Below are 17,495 nucleotides of genomic sequence, written 5' to 3' on the forward strand. Positions count from 1 at the left end.
AGGAATAGGAGGAAAAAGATGAGTAGTGTCTTTGAGAAATCTATTTACAACTGGTGACTTGAAAAGAGAGGGCTGATCAGGGAGCCTGAGAAAGGCCGAAATAGCAGAAAGGTAGCCCTTAAGTGCCTAGAGCAGAGCCCTGCTGGGCCAAAGAAAGAAGAAAAAGAAGAACTTCGGAAAGAGGGGGCGGAAAGGGGATCCACAACCTTTGCTGTGCACCATCCCATAAATTTGTTCCACCTGCAGGCATATACCAGCTTAGTGGAGGGCCACCTGGCCGCCAGAATGACAGACTTCAGGAGGCAAGTCAAAAGAAATCAACTGCTGGCGCTCAATCTCCACGCAGAGGTGGAGGCTGGACAGGTTTGGGTGGAGTACCATCCCCTGCTGCTGCGACAGAAGATCCTCTCGAAGAAGCAGTCTGATCAGGGGATCGATTGTCATACTGAGTAGATCAGGATACCATACTCTGAGTCCAGTCCGGAGCCACAAGAATGACTTGGGCCCAGTCGCACCTGATCTTCAGCACTCTGGACAGAAGTGGTATAGGCAGAAAGGTGTACAACAGAGCACAACTCCACTTGCGACGAAAAGCGTCGAAGGGTGTCGCCTTGGAAATTCTAACACGCAGAACTGCTGACATTACGTGTTCTCTTCTATGAGAAATAGATTTGACCAAAGCTTTCCCCACTGTTTAAAGAGACCTTGCGCCACATCAGAGTGAAGACGCCATTCGTGATCCATCATGCATGTGCGGCTGAGTTTGCCCACCCTGGCGTTCAGTAAACCTGCCAAGTGTGGAACCACCAGGGAAATGCCCTGCTGTTAAAACCATGTCCAGAGGCGCAGAGCCTCCTGACATAGGGTCCACGAACCCACCCTGCCCAGTTTTGTTTCCATACCAAATGGCTGTGGTGTTGCCTGAACACCTGCACCACTTTCCCTTAGAAAGAGGGAAGGAATGCCTTCAGTGCAAGTCGGATCGGCCGAAGCACCAGAAGGTTGATATGAAGCTTGGACTCCACCGAAGACCAGAGGCCTCTGATCTCCGCCTCTCCCATGTGGCCCCCCCCCCCCCATCCCAGGAGGGACGCGTCCATCACCACTGTGGACTCTGGTTGGGGAAGGGAGAGGGATCTGTCCTGGACCCAAAGTCTGTTCATGAGACACCACTGGAACTGCTGTGCAGTGCCCTCAGAGATCTGGATGTAATCGGACAGGTTCCCCTGATGCTGCGACCACTGGAACTTCGGGTCCCACTGCAGACCCTGCATATGCCATCTGGCATGAGTGACCAACAGGATGCAGGAGGCCATGAGGACTAGCAGCCTCAGGGTCATCCTGAGTGGCCCCTCCGGACTAGGTCTAAAACCCACTTGTCCGAAGTGATGGTGCACCAGTGGGGAAGGTGATGGTGAATCCTGCCACGCACTGTCACTTGATGGGCCTGAAAAATCAGACTAGGAACTTTTTGGGGCAGTAGAGGCAGGAGTGGAAGTGGACTGACCCGCCCGCTATCCCCCTGAACTGCCTCTGCGGTCCCATGTCCGCAGTCGCGCTGGGACTGTTGCTGCTGTGGCCTGTGGCTCTGAAGCGAATGTGCTGGGGCGCCCCTTTCGTTGCCACAAAAAGGAGCGAAAAGCAGAGGGCGAGTGGCCAACAGTCCCAAGGACCTGGCCGTAGCAAACGAGTCCTCAAAACGCTCCAATGAGCTATATGCCGTATTGCCAAAAAGGCGAATGCCATCAAAGGGCATGTCCATCAGGGTGTTCTGGACATCCCCGGAGAAGCCAGTAGTCCTCAGCCAGGCGTAGCGCCACTGTTGTGGAAATCACTCTGCCCAGCGCGTCGGCGGTGTCAAGATCACAAAGGATCATGAAATTGGCTGCATCTCTCCCCCTCAAACAACTGCTTCCGAGAGCACTGTCCACGCCTCCTCCGGATACTGAGGGAGCACTTGCACCACCGTATCCCACACAGAGTGAAAGTAACAACCCAAGAGGCATGTGGTGTTCACAGACCGCAGGCCTGAACTGGCAGAAGAAAAGATCTTCTTCCCAAATTGTTCCACTCTCTCGGATTCCCTATCCGGGGATGCAGTAGGGAATGCGCTCTGGGACATCGAAGCTTGGACAATCAAGCTCTCAGGGGTGGGGTGTTGGGAGAGGAAAAGGTGGTCGCCCGGAGCCAGGCGAAGGGCCACATTACTGTCCACAGGAGCCCCAGTGTTGGGCCTGGACCAAGTGCCCAAAAGAACGTCAGAAAGTGCCTCATTGAAAGGCAGCAGTGGCTCTGCAGAGGTAGCCGCCGGTTGAAGCACTTCTGTCAGGAAGTTAGTCCTGATGGCCACGGCACGGAGCTTGAGGGCCTCCATCGCCCTACGCAACACCACTGCATATATTGCACCCTCCTCCGTCACCACAGTAGGAGTGAGAATACCAAAGTCAGGAGAGGTGTCAAGACCGCTGGAATCCCCAAGATCCTCAACCCAGTCCGGATCATACTCGCACCGAGCTGTGAGAGGGTCCTCAGACCTTTACCAGTCCTCTCTTTCCTCCTCAAGCAGAGGTACAGGCCGAAAATAAGGAGGCTTGGCATAGGGGTAGAAATGCCCCCATCGGCGTCGGAATCTGCGTAGAGCGACGCCGTCCCAGCTCTGTGTCCAAGTCAGGGCTGAAACCGGTGGCGGTGGCGTCCGGTGGCGGCGGCGTCCAGTGCCACGGGCAACGTCTGTGGTGGTGCCGGTGGGGTGGACGTCGGCGGAGGAGTAACAAGGTCAACGGGCGTCGACCGGGATCCAGGGCCCCAAGCATCCAGGCCTGGATCCTTGGGCGCCCTGCGGCGAAGCAGTCATCGATGCCGGAGCCGCCAACAGTGAAGGGCAAGGACCCCCATTCTGGCCCAAAGGTGCGCCGTCTGGGCCAAACGGCATAAAGAGGCAGGCCAGGTCTGCCAGAAATTTCTGGAGCTGGGCTGGAGTTGCCGACTGACCCAGGAAGGGCGGATTGGCCAATGTCGACACCATAGGCTTCGAAGGAGCCGCGGGGGAGGCACCACCTGCATCCTCAGCAACTTTCGGGACCGCTCCTGCAAAGTCTTCGGTGCCATGGCCCAGCAGTCGGGGCATGACTTGGGTTCGTGGTCACGCCCCAGGCAGTAGAGAGACACTCTGTGCGGGTCCGTCACCGACATCATCCGATGACACTCCCCGCACAACTTGTAACTGGGCATCCCTACGACACCAGGAGTCGATCGACTTGATAAAACGAGACAAAAAGCCTCAAAATCAGTCTAAAAATGACTAGGGGTACCACTCTTTCAGGACCTGTGCTTGCTGGCGCGGTAAAAGAAAGAACTGACGTCAGAGCGCGAGAGCAGTATCTGTAGCTGGCGCAACGTCATCTCGATAACCACGACACAAACTACAGACGTGGAGCCACAAGACTCCACCTTCTTATGCACAGGGGTGCTGCCGACGAAAACTTTCCGGATCCAGTCTGACGCCTGGTGGTACTGCTAAGGTAAGGAATCACTATGTGCTTCTTTCAGATCTCATTTAGGACCATGGGTATTTTATGAAATGAAATGAAGAGATTTATAAAGCGCATGGCTGCCCTCGAGCGTCCCAGCGCTGAAACAAAACACAGGACCACCACCCAAATACAACTGAAGAAAAAGCCTAAAGGGGGAAAAGATAAGTTTTCAATGCTTTGCGGAATCTCACTAGATTAGATTCTTTCCGCAGGGCCATCGGTAGAGCATTCCATAGTTGGCCTGCATTAATAGAGAACCGGCGACCGCCGGACCTCACCTTTTTGGCTCTGGGTATCACCACAAAATTACCATCATCAGAGCGAAGGGCTCGCGTAGGTTTGTAAGGGTGCACCAGGTCCCTAAGAATTGGAGGGCCTGATCCTTGCAAAGCTTTAAACACGATGCAGAGGGATTTGAATTGCGAGCTCGGATTGGAAGCCAATGCAGGGCCTTGAGAGCAGGCTTAGCTGATGATCTTTTGGCAGTACCAGTGAGAATTCGTGCAGCCGCATTCTGAACTCTTTGGAGCACATTCAGAGTGGATTCTGGTGAGGCAAGGAATAGGGCATTGCTATAATCCAGCCTTGACATGACTAATCCTTGCACCAGTAGTTTCCGGGAATTTTCAGGGAGTAGTGGGAGGATCTTCCGTACTGACCTGAGCAGTCCGTAGCAAGTCCCTGCCACTCGTTTAGCTTGAGTGGTCATTGACAGTTCAGGTTCTAGCCAGACCCCGAGACTTTTTATTGCTTCTTTGGGAACTGGGGGGGCACCTAGACTGGCCGGCCACATGGATTTAGGAAGTGTCGTACACAGATTGCCAAGGAGCATCAGCTCCGTTTTCGTCCCGTTTAGTTTGAACCGGGAATCCGACATCCATGACATGATGTTAATTAAACATGATGCAAACTTTTCCCCATGGCTTTCCGAGAGGGACAGCGAGACGATCAATTGAGTGTCGTCTGCGTAGGTTGCGATTTTCACCCCGAAGGGTGAAACCACCGCCTCCAGTGGGGCCATGTAGATGTTAAAAAGCGTAGGGCTCAACGAAGAGCCCTGCGGTACTCCACACTGAAGGGGGGTAGGCAGAGATCGAAGATTGCCTTCGCAAACCTGATAAGTCCGGCCACTCAAGTACGACGCGAGCCATTTAAGGGCCGACCCTCTCACTCCAATCTTCCCCAAACGGTTGATCAGAATATTATGATCAACCGTATCAAATGCAGCGCTTAGATCCAGGAGGACCACCGCAGCGGATCCTCCCGAATCCAAGATGCATCTGCCTTCCTCCACCATTGAAATCAAGGACGAGTCGGTTCCCTGGCCAGGCCGAAAGCCCGTCTGTGTCCGACCTAGTAAATCATTGGCTTCCAAGAAGTGCGAAAGCTGGCGATTGGCAAACTTCTCGGCGATCTTATTCAGCCCGGGCAGAAGCGAGATAGGACGGTAATTTGCCAGATCCGCAGGGTCAAGGCCTGGCTTTTTCAGAAGGGCCTTGACAATGGCTTGCTTCCAGCTAGGTGGTACAATGCCATAGGTGAATGAGGCATTCAGAAGATCGATTGCAGGGCCTGCAATGATGTTCGTGAATTACTTGAGGATCCGAATGGGCATGGGGTCCGAAGGGGAACCGCTCTTCAGAGCTGAGAGCTCCACACAAAAAGCCTCCCTTGAGATGGGGGAGAAGCTATCAAACACCTTTTCATCCAATGCGGCCTCCGGGACTGCTTTGTCTACCCTACCAGTACTCGGAGGAAGACTGGCTAGGATGTTCCGTATTTTGACGTAAAAAAACTGGGCCAGTTGATTGCATTTATCAGAATTTACCTCTTGAGTTACCGGGGGAGTGGGGACAGTGAGAAGCTCTTTAAGGATCTGATAAGTTTCTCTAGAAGAGTTACCTGCCATTCTGATTCTTTCCTCAAAATGGGCGGCTTTGGTCAAATTGCGGGCCGCCTTGTATGCTCTCATGGCTTCACGATAGTTGTCTTTTTTGGTGGCCGCCCAGTTCTTCCACCCAATTCATTGGTGGCTGTAGGTCATACTTACAAGGCCACAAAGAGAATTTAAGAAAACATAATCCTACCAGCTCAAGACATTCGATTTTCACTTACTTCATCATGAGGTCTGTGAGGAAATGGGGAGTATTACATGGTGTGACTGTGCGACCTCACAGTGTAATATGCTCCCCAACCCCTTTAAGATCCTTAGGTTTTGTTGGTCATACCTAGGTAGCTGTTGCTCAAGCAGCAAAGCTACCACAAAGTATCAAGTGTAAAAAATGTAAAAAGCACAAACACAATTGAAGAAATGTACAAGACACCCAAGAAATCTGGCACAAAGTTATTAAAATAGACAATTTTAAAGCATTTTTAGAAACCACATTGAAATAACCCATCGGTGGGTTCAAGAGATAAAGATTTTACAAGGCATAGTAAATCACATTTCACTGAACCACGAACAAGCACTGGAAAATCATCAAATTTAACAGTTAGAAACTTCTTTAGTAAAGAGTTGGTAAAGTTATTATGTGGTCGGTTAGAGTTGCTTGGGGCAACCAATTCAGTCAGAGAGCTAGTCAGGGCTCTTAGAAACAGTTACTTCCACAGAAGAAGCAATCTTCAGGTAGTTCCAGGCCCTTTATCCTTGTCCAATTAACTCCTGTGGAAGTGCTTCTGATGCTGAGGGAGTCTTCGGTCAAAGGGGGTCTTCCTACAGGGACTCCTCGGTCCACAAAGGTGATAGGGGAGTCCAGGGCACATGATTTGACGTCCTACGATGTCCTTTCAGGTCTGACCGAAGACCAGTCGCCACTGGACTACCAGTCGTCTGGTGCCGCAGTCAAAGCCAAATCATTCCCCGGGCTGTAGCTTGCCTTCTGGGCAACCAAGCTGCACTTCAACAACTCTCTCAGGTCCAGCAGACTTTGGCGCAACTTCTGAACATAAGGTCCTGGTCTCTGGTACTGCACAATGGTATGGCACAGCGATCCAGAGATCTGAGCTACCATCTGCCCTTAGCAGGCTTTTTCAGCTATTATGTCCCTGTGAGCAAGTGGCCAGTTGGCTGATCCTTGAAGTCGTATTGCTTTGGCTGGGCTCCGCAGAAAACTTCTCCTTGAGAATGATACAGCAGACACTCTTCTTTGCTAGCCACCAGGTGCAGACTATCAGTTCAGTAAAGATCTGAGATCTGAGTTCTGGGAGCCAGGGGTGTCGTATTTATGCACACAAACGGCCCAAAGGGTAGGATGCAGTTGCTAGCCAATTAGCCATCAGGTTTCCCCCCTCCAGTTGACCACTTCCTAGGAAGTGTGGGATATGGCCAGGGGATGCACCATTTTGCTCACACACAAGGTGGCAGAACACCTCTCCTGGCATCCAGAGCCCTGTAGTCCCACCAAGGGGTGTGGCTACCAAAGGAGCTACAAGTCACAGAAAAAAAACAATTTGGCAAGGTTTTCCCTCTTCTTCCCAGGTGACTAAATAACAGCCCCTCTCCCAAGTGTTACCTTTTCTCCTTCAAAGGAAGAGTCTGCTTTCATGCTTGCATTTTGGGTCAACACCCGGGGTGGCTTCCTGCAGAAGGAAGTAAACACCTCTCCAGTGCAGTCCCCTATTGTCTGCTTTCCTAGGAGACATTAGCACTTTCCCCGAGAAGGGCAGAAAGCGGTCTCTCGTTCAAGCTCCATGTGCAACAGTTAAGGGCACAGGGGTTTTAAGGCAACAAAGTGGCAACTTAGTAAAAGTTGCACATTGTAAATTGTTACATTTATTTCGACATGAGAACCAAGACGGGCTTAATGTAACAAGTGGTTGTATACCTTGGAGTATCAACTTAGGTTGCACTGTTCAGGCGTTAGCACAGCTGAGGGGTCAGCATGTAACACACTAGTCAAAAGGGTGAACAAGTCTTTCCACAGTAAAAATGAAAGTTTTGATTTTTTACTGCAAGAAAATGTAAAATACATGTTATGTACATGGAATAAGCAGCACTCTGCCTTTGTGCTCGGTAGGCCTGCCATAGGGGTGACTTACACATTTCTCAGGGGATAATTGACTTTGTTATGGCTTTTAAATGGCAAAGTTGGACTAGCAGTTGAAAGCTGCCCTTTCAGTCTGCAATGGTGGACTGGGAGCCTCATTTCATTCTTGCCATCCCAAGGTTGCAATCCCTTGGAGAGGGGGCTCCAACTTAAAGGTCCTCATTACCATATTCTAGGGGCGTGCAGGCAAGTTAGGCTATGCCAAATGGGAATAGTCAACGTAACATACATGTTTGGGATCAGGGCACTGAGGTCTGGTTAACAACCCTGTCAAAAATACTGCAGCAGTCGAAAAACATTGGTGTGACCATACCAAAGAGGCTTTTCTTTACAGGGTGCACAAGCGGTTTCACCTACTTTGCCTCCATGCTCCCGACCACGATGGCCTTTCGGAGTATGGGGGGTTGATAATCGTCAAAGTTCTGCGTAGACGTTCGGTGGATGAACGCCTGATGTATTTTGAGTGTGAAGTGTGTTTTTGACAAAAATTAACTGGGTTCCTGACAACCAGGTCCCCATGTGCCAGAGCTTTCCCTAAACTATACGGTTGTTTCCTCAATTGGCAATACCTTTAGCACCCCCTGTAAGTCCATAGTAAGTGCCACCCGTGATCCTAGAGAAAGGAGGTTTAACAGGGTCCTTAAGGGCTGCAAATTGTTCCCTCACAAACACACAGGCTATCATTGTAGGCTGCATGTCTTGGTGCAGACCAAAGTGAAAACACAACATGGCACACAGACCAGTGTGCCATGACTGCAGATAACGCATAAAGTAGAGGTATAAAAAAAAACACAGCGGACAAAGATGACCTTAAGTCTGTTCAATCATTAAAATTCTTACTATTTGAAGCTCCTAGAGAAATGTGCCCAAGGCCAACTATGTAGCCACATTCATCAATTTCAGCGTCTAGATCAATTCTAATCTGGCTTTGTCAGGGAGATAGCACTGAAACGGCCTTGCCCAGACAGTGGATGATGCTTTAAAAATGCGGGATTGGAACGAGGCTCCATTTCTATGCCTCCTTGACCTTTTGTTAGCTTTTGATACGGCCAAACATGACAACCTCCTTCGCTTATTGGAATACAGTATGGGTCTATCAGGATCAGTGTTAAACTGGTTTGCCTCATTTCTTCATAACAGAACACAAAGAATTAAAGCCAATCAATCTCTCTTCAACACTCTCACCCAAGCTCTTCAACCTGTTCATGGAGCACCTCACGCAAGAGCTCAAATCATCCAACATACTCTATCACATGTATGCGGACGATACCCAATTGTACCTGAAAATCTTCTCCCCTAAAGATATCAATTCGCTCAACTCGACCCTACTCAAAACCCAACACTGGCTCCCTATCAACCATCTCAAGCTACACAATCAAAACAAAATTCCTCCTTATCTCTCCTCATAAACAGGAGCCCATTATTGTCAAATATATGAAATGCCTTGTGGCTCTCAACTGTAGACCAGACATCATTGACTCCACTAGATTTCTTGAAATAATACTTGATAAGTCCTTGCACAAGAAGGAGCACATCAGTTCTACCACCAAGGAGCAAACTTCCAAATGAGCAGTCTATGAAAAATAAAACCCTTCCTTCCTCCGGATGACTTCAAGTCTGCTGTTCAAGTGCTGGTCATTTCCAGGTTGCAGTATGGTAGTGCACCTCTCTGGTCTACCTAGCTACAAGTTGGCACTGCTTAGGGCCCCTCTGAATTTGACGGCAAGGCTTCTCACAGGATCCAAAAGAAATAACATCACTTCAGATCTGAAATCTCTAAACTGTTTCCAATTGAGGCTAGGATACATCTTAAAATTGCTTGCATGACCCACAATGCCTTAACCTTAACACTTTGTACCTCGCCCAAAAACTTGAACTCTCGGGTGGCTGACGATCTTTGAGGAGTTCCAGCAGCGTACTACTGAAAGCACAAACATTCCAAAGAAATAAAATCTATAACCGATAACAGAGCCTTCCCCGGTATTTCCCAAGAATCTATAACTTCAACCAGACTGAATCCCTCAATGTCTTCTTTCAATAAAGAAGTGAAAGCAGTACTTCTGGTTAATTTCTAAACTTGAAATGTACCTACTCACCCCTTGTGACCATTCCATGATGCTTCCTCCTCACACTTGTTTTTTTCCTCTTTTTCAAACTTCCTCCATGACAGGTGCGGCACGTCTTGTTTCGCCCCTGAATGTATGTCTTTTTTCAATACCCTTATAAGTTATTCCTTCCATATGCTCATGTATATTGTAAGGGCGGTGTTGCGATATATATATCCTCTTGTATCTTGCATATTCAGGTTGCTTTGACCTACTTGTCCCCGATCACCTGTAAAGAGCTCTGATACCCTCTTGGGAATGTTTGCAATATATAAAACTTATCCATAAAAAAAATAATTAAGTCACCCCTAGAGCCTTAAGGCAGGGACCACAATACAAGGGCTTGAAAAATCAATTCCCCAGCTCTCATTTGCGAGCCAGATTTAAATAGAATGAGCTATTTTTAGGTCCTACTCGCCCTTTCTGGCGAGTAGGAAGTCAAACTGACTTGACCTTTGCCTCTAAAAGCAGAGCAAATGTGACAATATAGCAACATTTAAAAGAATCTTTAATCGCTCATTCACGTTGTGAGCAATAAAGTGCCTTTAAATTTTGTTAACTTGTCACATTTTCTTAGCTTTCAGAGACAGAGGTCAAGTGCATTACAATTCGGTTGAGTTATATTTCAAGTTACTAGACCTACAAGTCCAGTGACATTTTAATGAATTTTTGAGCCCTGTATACTACATGTGTGGACATATCTATATGAGCTGATTTCCTGCCCAACCCCGCAAGGGTACATTGGGTTGCTCACCCTTCATACATATATCTATATGAGCAGCAATGACTGCTTGCTAGCTCAATTACTGATAGCACAAGCGACCAAGGAAGCTGGTCACAAGTCAAAAACAAGCTCCCCAACTACATAATGGCTTCACTGAAACCAAAGAGGTTTAATATCAAACATCTTATTAATAAACCTACATTGATTCCAGTGATGGATTTATCAATGCATGCATCCTCAGGGGGCACCTTATAGGTGCCCCCTGAAAACCTACCAACTACTAGTGTGACTAATTCTGATCAGCCTGCCACCAGACACTAGTTTGACCCCCCAGGAGTGAAAACACATGGTCTCCGGCCAGGATCAAAGCCTGCTCTACACCCCCTTCAGTAGATTGACCCACAATATAAGATTTCAAGAACCTGAGCATTAAGGATCCCACCATCTTTGGTAGGCAAATCGAGCTTCCATCAGCAGTGAAGGGATGGGAAAACGTGCAGTCAAAAAAGTTTTTACTCTCAGGGTTATCCACCCCTCGATAAACTACCTGATGTAGACACAAAAATTAAAAGTCTGCCATAATGGCGATAACAAAACGTAGGAACTCTGGGACAGGGTTATGCCCGCTTCCCACAGGAAGTGGTCATTTAGGATGGGTAGTGACCCCAGGCATAAGTAGCCAATTGGCTACCACCCTACACTGCCCTAACGCCCTTAAATCCATTATTTAGGGGCGTCCCTGGCACCAGGAAATCAAGTATACCTACAGGAAAGACAGATGTTGAACCTTCACAGACGCAGGACGAGGGGAACAGCAACTGCCTTGGTGCCAACCCTGCCAGCTTTCCGCGACAATTGCGCCAAAGATGATGCGCTCCGAAGCAGCTGTGACTCCAAAAGCCTGAGAGGACTACCAGCCCTTCACCCAAGACTCAGAAACTCCTCCTGTGGAGTAGTGTAGCTGCTCCCCTCCACCCTGCAGGCGGCTTGAGAGAACTGCAAATATTCTAGACCTCCATAAATCTGACACCAGAAAGCACCAAGGCAATCATGCCTCCTAGCCAGAGTCGAAGTGGACCCATAGTGCCAGCATGGTCCCAAGACCCTCAGATGAAGCCTACCTTAGATTTGCTAACAGTGGACTAACCAATGCCACCTGCAGCCTTTGTGCAAGCCCCCTCTACCCAAACTGTCTCATGTGGTGAAAACCCTAAGCCTTATAACACCGCTGCATTCGGCCCAAGAAGAGGACCAAAGGTGTCACCAAGCATTGCAAGACCAGAGATCTCTTGTTGGTTCAGCCGTAGTGCACATGAAAAAAACATGTAAACTGATCAGATCCGCTGAGTGTAATAGGCTATTAATATTGCTGAGACAGAGGACAGCCATTATGGTCCATTCAGCATTTCCTACTTAACCCACGACCCTTATAGCTAGTGTCTGGTAGCTAAAAATATCATAAGTGAGATAGGAGAACCACAAAACTTCACAAAGGCTAAATACAGCAAAAGGTAGCACAGACAACAGAAGACGGGGGTTGGGGTATCCAGATATCCTTACAGAAGATCAACTCATCTGGTCATCCCTGCTTAAGCCTTTTAGAGCACGTTTAACTTTGATCTACATTTTCAAAGACTGAAAAAAAAACTGCATGAGAAGGTGTTTTTGCTTCCGTGAGTGAATTAGTTTAGAAATCTTGCTGTAAAAACAGAAAGCGTTGTGGATCATTGTATCTCTCTCGTGTACCTTGTTGTGCAGAAGGAAAGGCTTTGAATTACTTAGAAGTACTATGCCATGAATATACATGCAGTCTAAGCACAATATCAAAATATAAGCCAATAAGTCATTCATAGAGTTGCAACAGAGCGTTATGCAATAGCGCATAAATTAGAGGTGAGGAATTATTATAAGCTACAAGTGAAGATGAAATGGGGCAAGCTTGAGAGGGGACTGGGGAAACAGCATGACACAGACTTGAATGTACAGAGCATTCTGAAAGAGAATAAAATCGCAGAGGAGGAAAAAACTGGTATACCACAATTGCATTGAAGACCGATGGAAATTAGGCAACCTAGACAGATGAGAATTACCTTTCATGTTTTACTCTAAGTTCCTCCAGTTCTGTTGTTTCTGGCTGGTCTGCCTGCTTCTCACACAGACTAGTCAAGCGTTCAATCCGCTGTTGCAGCAATAAAATCTGTGATTCTGAGTAGAAAGGTAATGAAAAACTTTGAGCAGAGCCGTATGATTTCTATTTGCAATATAGGCTATACACTTTTGGCTTCAAACTAGAACTAAAAATCCCACCGAAAGGGAAACAGTCCTCATCAATGTAAAAATAACCACACTAAAACATCTGTTCAACCACAAACTAAACTGCCATTCAAGGAAAGCAAGAGTGTAATTTATATTCCTTCCTTAAGGGCCAACACAATTTAACTTTGTTAAACAAGGAAGCAGCAAGAAAGATTATTGTAAGATTATTTTGCTTCAGTTGTGTGGTTTAATAATGCCACTAAAATATTATTGTTTCTTCCTATTGTTTCCTCCAATTTTGTGAGCATGAATTAAAGATGCAGGGTTGAGAAACATGTTTTAGGTCTGATATAATTATTGTATATACACTGCAAAGCATCTGGGAATAATAAAATCATAGCTGATCTTTTGGCAGTGTATAATTAATTTAATGAATGGTAAAGTGGCTAGCTCATAAAACTCATGGCCATCACATTTACCCACCTAGAGAAGTGAAATGCGACGAAGTAAAGACTGGGACCAAGAGACACAGTAGCTGGGGACACAAGTAACGACCCAAGATAAGGACCCAGGAACACCACAGAGGATGTGTGCAGAGTGGAAACAGCTGCATGTCCAATAGAAGTCAATGGATGAGTTTACAGTTTTGAAGAAGGATCCTTCCCAGTGGACGCCGAAGAAACCCCATAGAAGACAGAAGATTGGAGAGTCTCGCCAACCATGGGTACCCCAGGAACCTGGATAACATGCACCAGTTAGACCACAATGGAGGACTTCAGGAAGATGCCGCTGGAGAAGACTGTGCAAGAGTCCGGTAGAATTCACGGGTGGATTCTTGAAGTGAGAACCTCTCAGGAGAGAGCACAGAGTATATGCCACTCAGAGGTGACCTGCAGGCAAGGAAGAGCAGTGCCCACCGATGTCGGATGGGTTCAGAAGAGTGGACCGTGACATTCTCGCTGCAGCGGTGGGGACAAGGCGAAGCTGAGCAACACCAGAAGGAGCCATCCACTAGCTGTCTCAAGTCAGAAGTCGAGAAGCAGTAGGTTGGTGTCTGGCGGGAGAACCAACAAGCTGCAATGGGTGTGGAAAGCGAAGGAGCAATGTTAGGGCCAGCAAGGTCCAAGGGACTCATCAAAAGCAGGAGAGTCTGAGCAGGCCCCTATCAAGCAGGGGAGCCTACTGGAGCAGACAAAGACATTGAAGAGGACCCTCATGCCTTAGTCACAAGCGTCGCAAGAGGTCCTCAAGCAGCTCAACAAAGATGAAGACCCATTGTGCAGAGTATGCCGTGAGGACACTGCACTTGACTGGAAGAGATGCTGGAGCTTCTCTTACCCCGAAGATCTCTGGGGTGCAGAGCCAACACGACTTGGCAATGGCAAGTCAACACGCTGCACAGGGGTTCAGTCCCAGCAGTTCAAATGAGGGATACTGGCCTCAACATTGCAGCGAGGACAGGTCAGGAGTCAAAGGAGATGCAGAACCACCACCTGTGTTGCTGAGCCATGGCATGTCAGGAGCAGCTGACCAGTCAGCTTCATTGCGGTGCCTGCAGATGCAGGGGATTGACTCCTTCACTTTAAGCGAGATTACTTCATGTGTCCTTGATGACCACAGCTCTGTTGAAAATCCTGGTCTGTTAGCGCTGGCAAGCACCACACCCCAGCCCAATACACGAAGTCCTGTCTGGGAGGAGGTCAAACCTCCCTTTGACAGGAAACCTATTGTTCTACTTCCCCTGCTCTAGCTCCACAGCAGGTGGTCAGAATCGTGTCTGGGGTCGGCAGAAGTACCAGCTTGCTGGCAGACCCCAAAAAGCAGTTACTGGGAGTACATCTGGCTTCCCGGAGGAGCCCCTCAGTGCATGGAATCATACCTACAACACTGGTAACTGTCTTGGGGTATGATTACAACTAGTTTGATACCAATCATGGCCCAGTTCGGCACAACCACTACACATAGTAAGCCATAGCATAATGACTGATGGCCACTATATGTCTCAAACAGGCTGGCCGCACGTTCAAAGCCTGGATAATAAACTCCTGAGTCTGTAGACATGTCCTGCTGATGCAAGGGCACCCTCACACTTATAACCCAGCACACTGCCTTGAGGACTGGAAAGCCTGCCTTAGGGTTTACTTATAGGTTTAAGTGTAGTGACCTTTGATATAAGACCATGGTTCTGTCCTAAGTGGTGCTAGCACCAACTTACACAGGCTGCAACAGCAGGCCTGTAGTCACAGTTTGAGTGGTCTCTTATGGATGGCACAATACATGCTGCAGCCCATGGTAGACCCCTGGTGTACCTATGCCCCCCTGGAGTACCTATGCCCTGGGTACCTACTACCATATACTATGGACTTACAGGGGTACACCAATAGCCAATTGTGGATATACAGAAATACTTACCATAGTCAATTTAGAGATAAAACCGTGACTGGGGTCCTAATTAGCAGGAACCCAGTCAGACTAGTCACTAAAAAAAAAAACAAGCAAAAAAAAAGAAGATCCACTTTACTACAATCGGTGAAGGCGTTATTGAAGGCAAGTAACTTTTCCCTCTGATAGATACATCTAGCTTCAGATTTTTTGCCTTCGCGCAGATACTGAAGCAAGATCATCCCAGGAGGAGGAACGAAGGACCAGTTTAGACCAAAAAGTCCTGCAGGACAGAGCGGCCAAAAAGACCATCCCAGCAGACTTCACTGTCCAGGCAGCAGTGCTCAGTAAACATGTGCAGTGATGCCCACGGTTCTGCCTGACAAATTTCAAGGACTGGAACGCCACGTTGCAACGCTGTGGCCACTACCTTCGCTCTGATTGGATGAGCTCTCAAAGCTTTAGGAGGCTGTTTCTTGGCCAGAGCGTAGCAAATTTTGATGCTGATGACGACACATTGTGAGGTAGTATCCTTCTGCACCGCACAATCTTTGTTTGATTTTGAAGATTTGGCCGTCCATCTGGAACTACTTCGTGCTGTCAAGGTAGACGAACAACACTTTTGGTGTCCAGATGGAGTCACTCTTCCTCTTCAGAGGGGTGCAGAGGACCAAACAAAGTGGGCAAGGTGACGGATTGCCCCACAAGGAATGGTGTTAACACTTTCAGTAAGAAAGAGACCATAGCGCGACGCACCAATTTATCAGGCAAGCTGGTCACATAAGAAGCCTTGCATGACAGCCTGCAATCCACATGCCCTCCTAGTGGAAGTTACAGTCACTAAAAAGGCAGTTTGGGTGGAAAAGCAGCTGGAGGGGCAGTTCTTGAGAGGTTCAAACAGAATGCAAATCAGGAAGGTGAGAACCAAATTAAGGTCCCAGTGAGGCATAATGAATGGGGCAGATGGGAACATATGTACAAGCCCTTAGGAAATCTATTTACAATTGGGGATTTAAATAGAGGGGGTTGGGTCTGTGCCTCGTGAAGGCAACCAAAGCAGAAAGGTACCCTTTGAGAGCATCAAGAGCACAGTCCTGCTGGGAAAGAGTCAAAATGAAGAGAAGGACGAGGGAGGTTTGAAGAAAGAGGATCAATAAACCGTTCGGTACAATTTTTTACAAATTTCTGCCACCCGCAGGCGTACACAGTCTTGATAGAGGGAAACCTGGCTGCCATATCACAATTTCAGGAGGAAGATCGAATGCTGTCAACTGGCACCGGTCAATCTCCACGCAAGAAGGCGTATAGTTGACCTGTTACAGAGGAGGACCTTCCCCTGCTGCTGCAACAGAAGGTCCTTCAGAAGAAGCAGCCTGATCAGAGGATATAGGCTGGGGATTCCAGACTCTCCTTGCTCAGTCTGAAGCCACAAGAATGAATTGGGCCCAGTCACTCCTGATCTTCTTGAGCACTCTCGACAGGAGTGGATTTGTCGGAAAGGCACACAGGAGCCTTAGCACCACTCAAGACCAAGCGTCGCTGAGTGCCGCCTTGGAAACTCCAGCACGCAAACTAGCGGACATTGCGCATTCATGGTGGAGGCAATTTGATCTACCGAAGGGTCTCTCCAATTCTGAAAGACCATAAGCCCCTCCGGATTGAGACGCCATTCGTGATCCACTCGGCTTCAATGGCTGAGTTAGTCCGCCCTAGTTTTCAGGGAACCTGCCAGGCCCCAGCCTTGCTATTCCAGGCATGTCCAGTGACAGAGGGCCCCCTGACAAAGGGTCCACGACTCCACTGTGCAGAGTTTGTTGCAGTACCATATGGCGGTGAGGTTGTCTGTTAACAACTGAAACAGCTTTCCTTTGCTGGAAGGAAGAATAGCTTTCAAGGCCAAGCGAATCACTCTGAGCTCCAGCAAGATGTGGAGTCCAGATTCTGCCAGAGACCAGAGTTCTATGATCGTCACTGTAGGAGGGTGGATACCCGACTATGGTTGCCCCCAAATTTTTGCCTGGTGTTTTGCTGGTTTTCCGACTTAGTTGACCTGGGACCCTGCTATTCAGGGCCCCAGGCCTACTGCTCTCTCTGTAAAATGGATTCCATGTACCTTAGGTACATATCTAATTGGATACTGAGTCACCTTATCAGCCCCTGTACAGTGTACCTTAGGTATCCAGGGCATAGGTGTACCCAGGGCCTACCAGGGGCTGCAGCATGTATTATGCCACCCCTGGCTGCCCATCTAAATCTGACACAACTGGCTGCACGACAGCTGGGGCAAAATGGTGTAATCACCCTTTGCTGTAGATATAGTATACCTATATCTAACCCTAAAATGGACACATGTATTCCTATCAGTCACTCCTATGGCAGGCCTTAACAATCCTAAAGGCAGAGTGCTTGGAATCATGTGAGATGGTGCTCTGGCATGAGCCGAGCCCGT

At 48.3% G+C, this 17,495-nt stretch overlaps 1 protein-coding gene across 1 annotated transcript in view; it reads right to left on the reverse strand.

The window, feature by feature from the left end:
* The window catches only part of NUMA1 (nuclear mitotic apparatus protein 1), a 739,614-nt gene that overhangs the window by 461,512 nt on the left and 260,607 nt on the right, over window positions 1-17,495 (reverse strand). Inside the window, exon 10 of the mRNA XM_086936049.1 lies at window positions 12,499-12,613. Coding sequence (XP_086792175.1) covers window positions 12,499-12,613 — 115 coding nt within the window. The remainder of the gene's footprint in view (window positions 1-12,498; window positions 12,614-17,495) is intronic.

This window comes from Lissotriton vulgaris, chromosome 8 (genome assembly GCF_964263255.1).
Source record: "Lissotriton vulgaris chromosome 8, aLisVul1.2, whole genome shotgun sequence".
Classification (NCBI taxonomy): Eukaryota; Metazoa; Chordata; class Amphibia; order Caudata; family Salamandridae; genus Lissotriton; species Lissotriton vulgaris.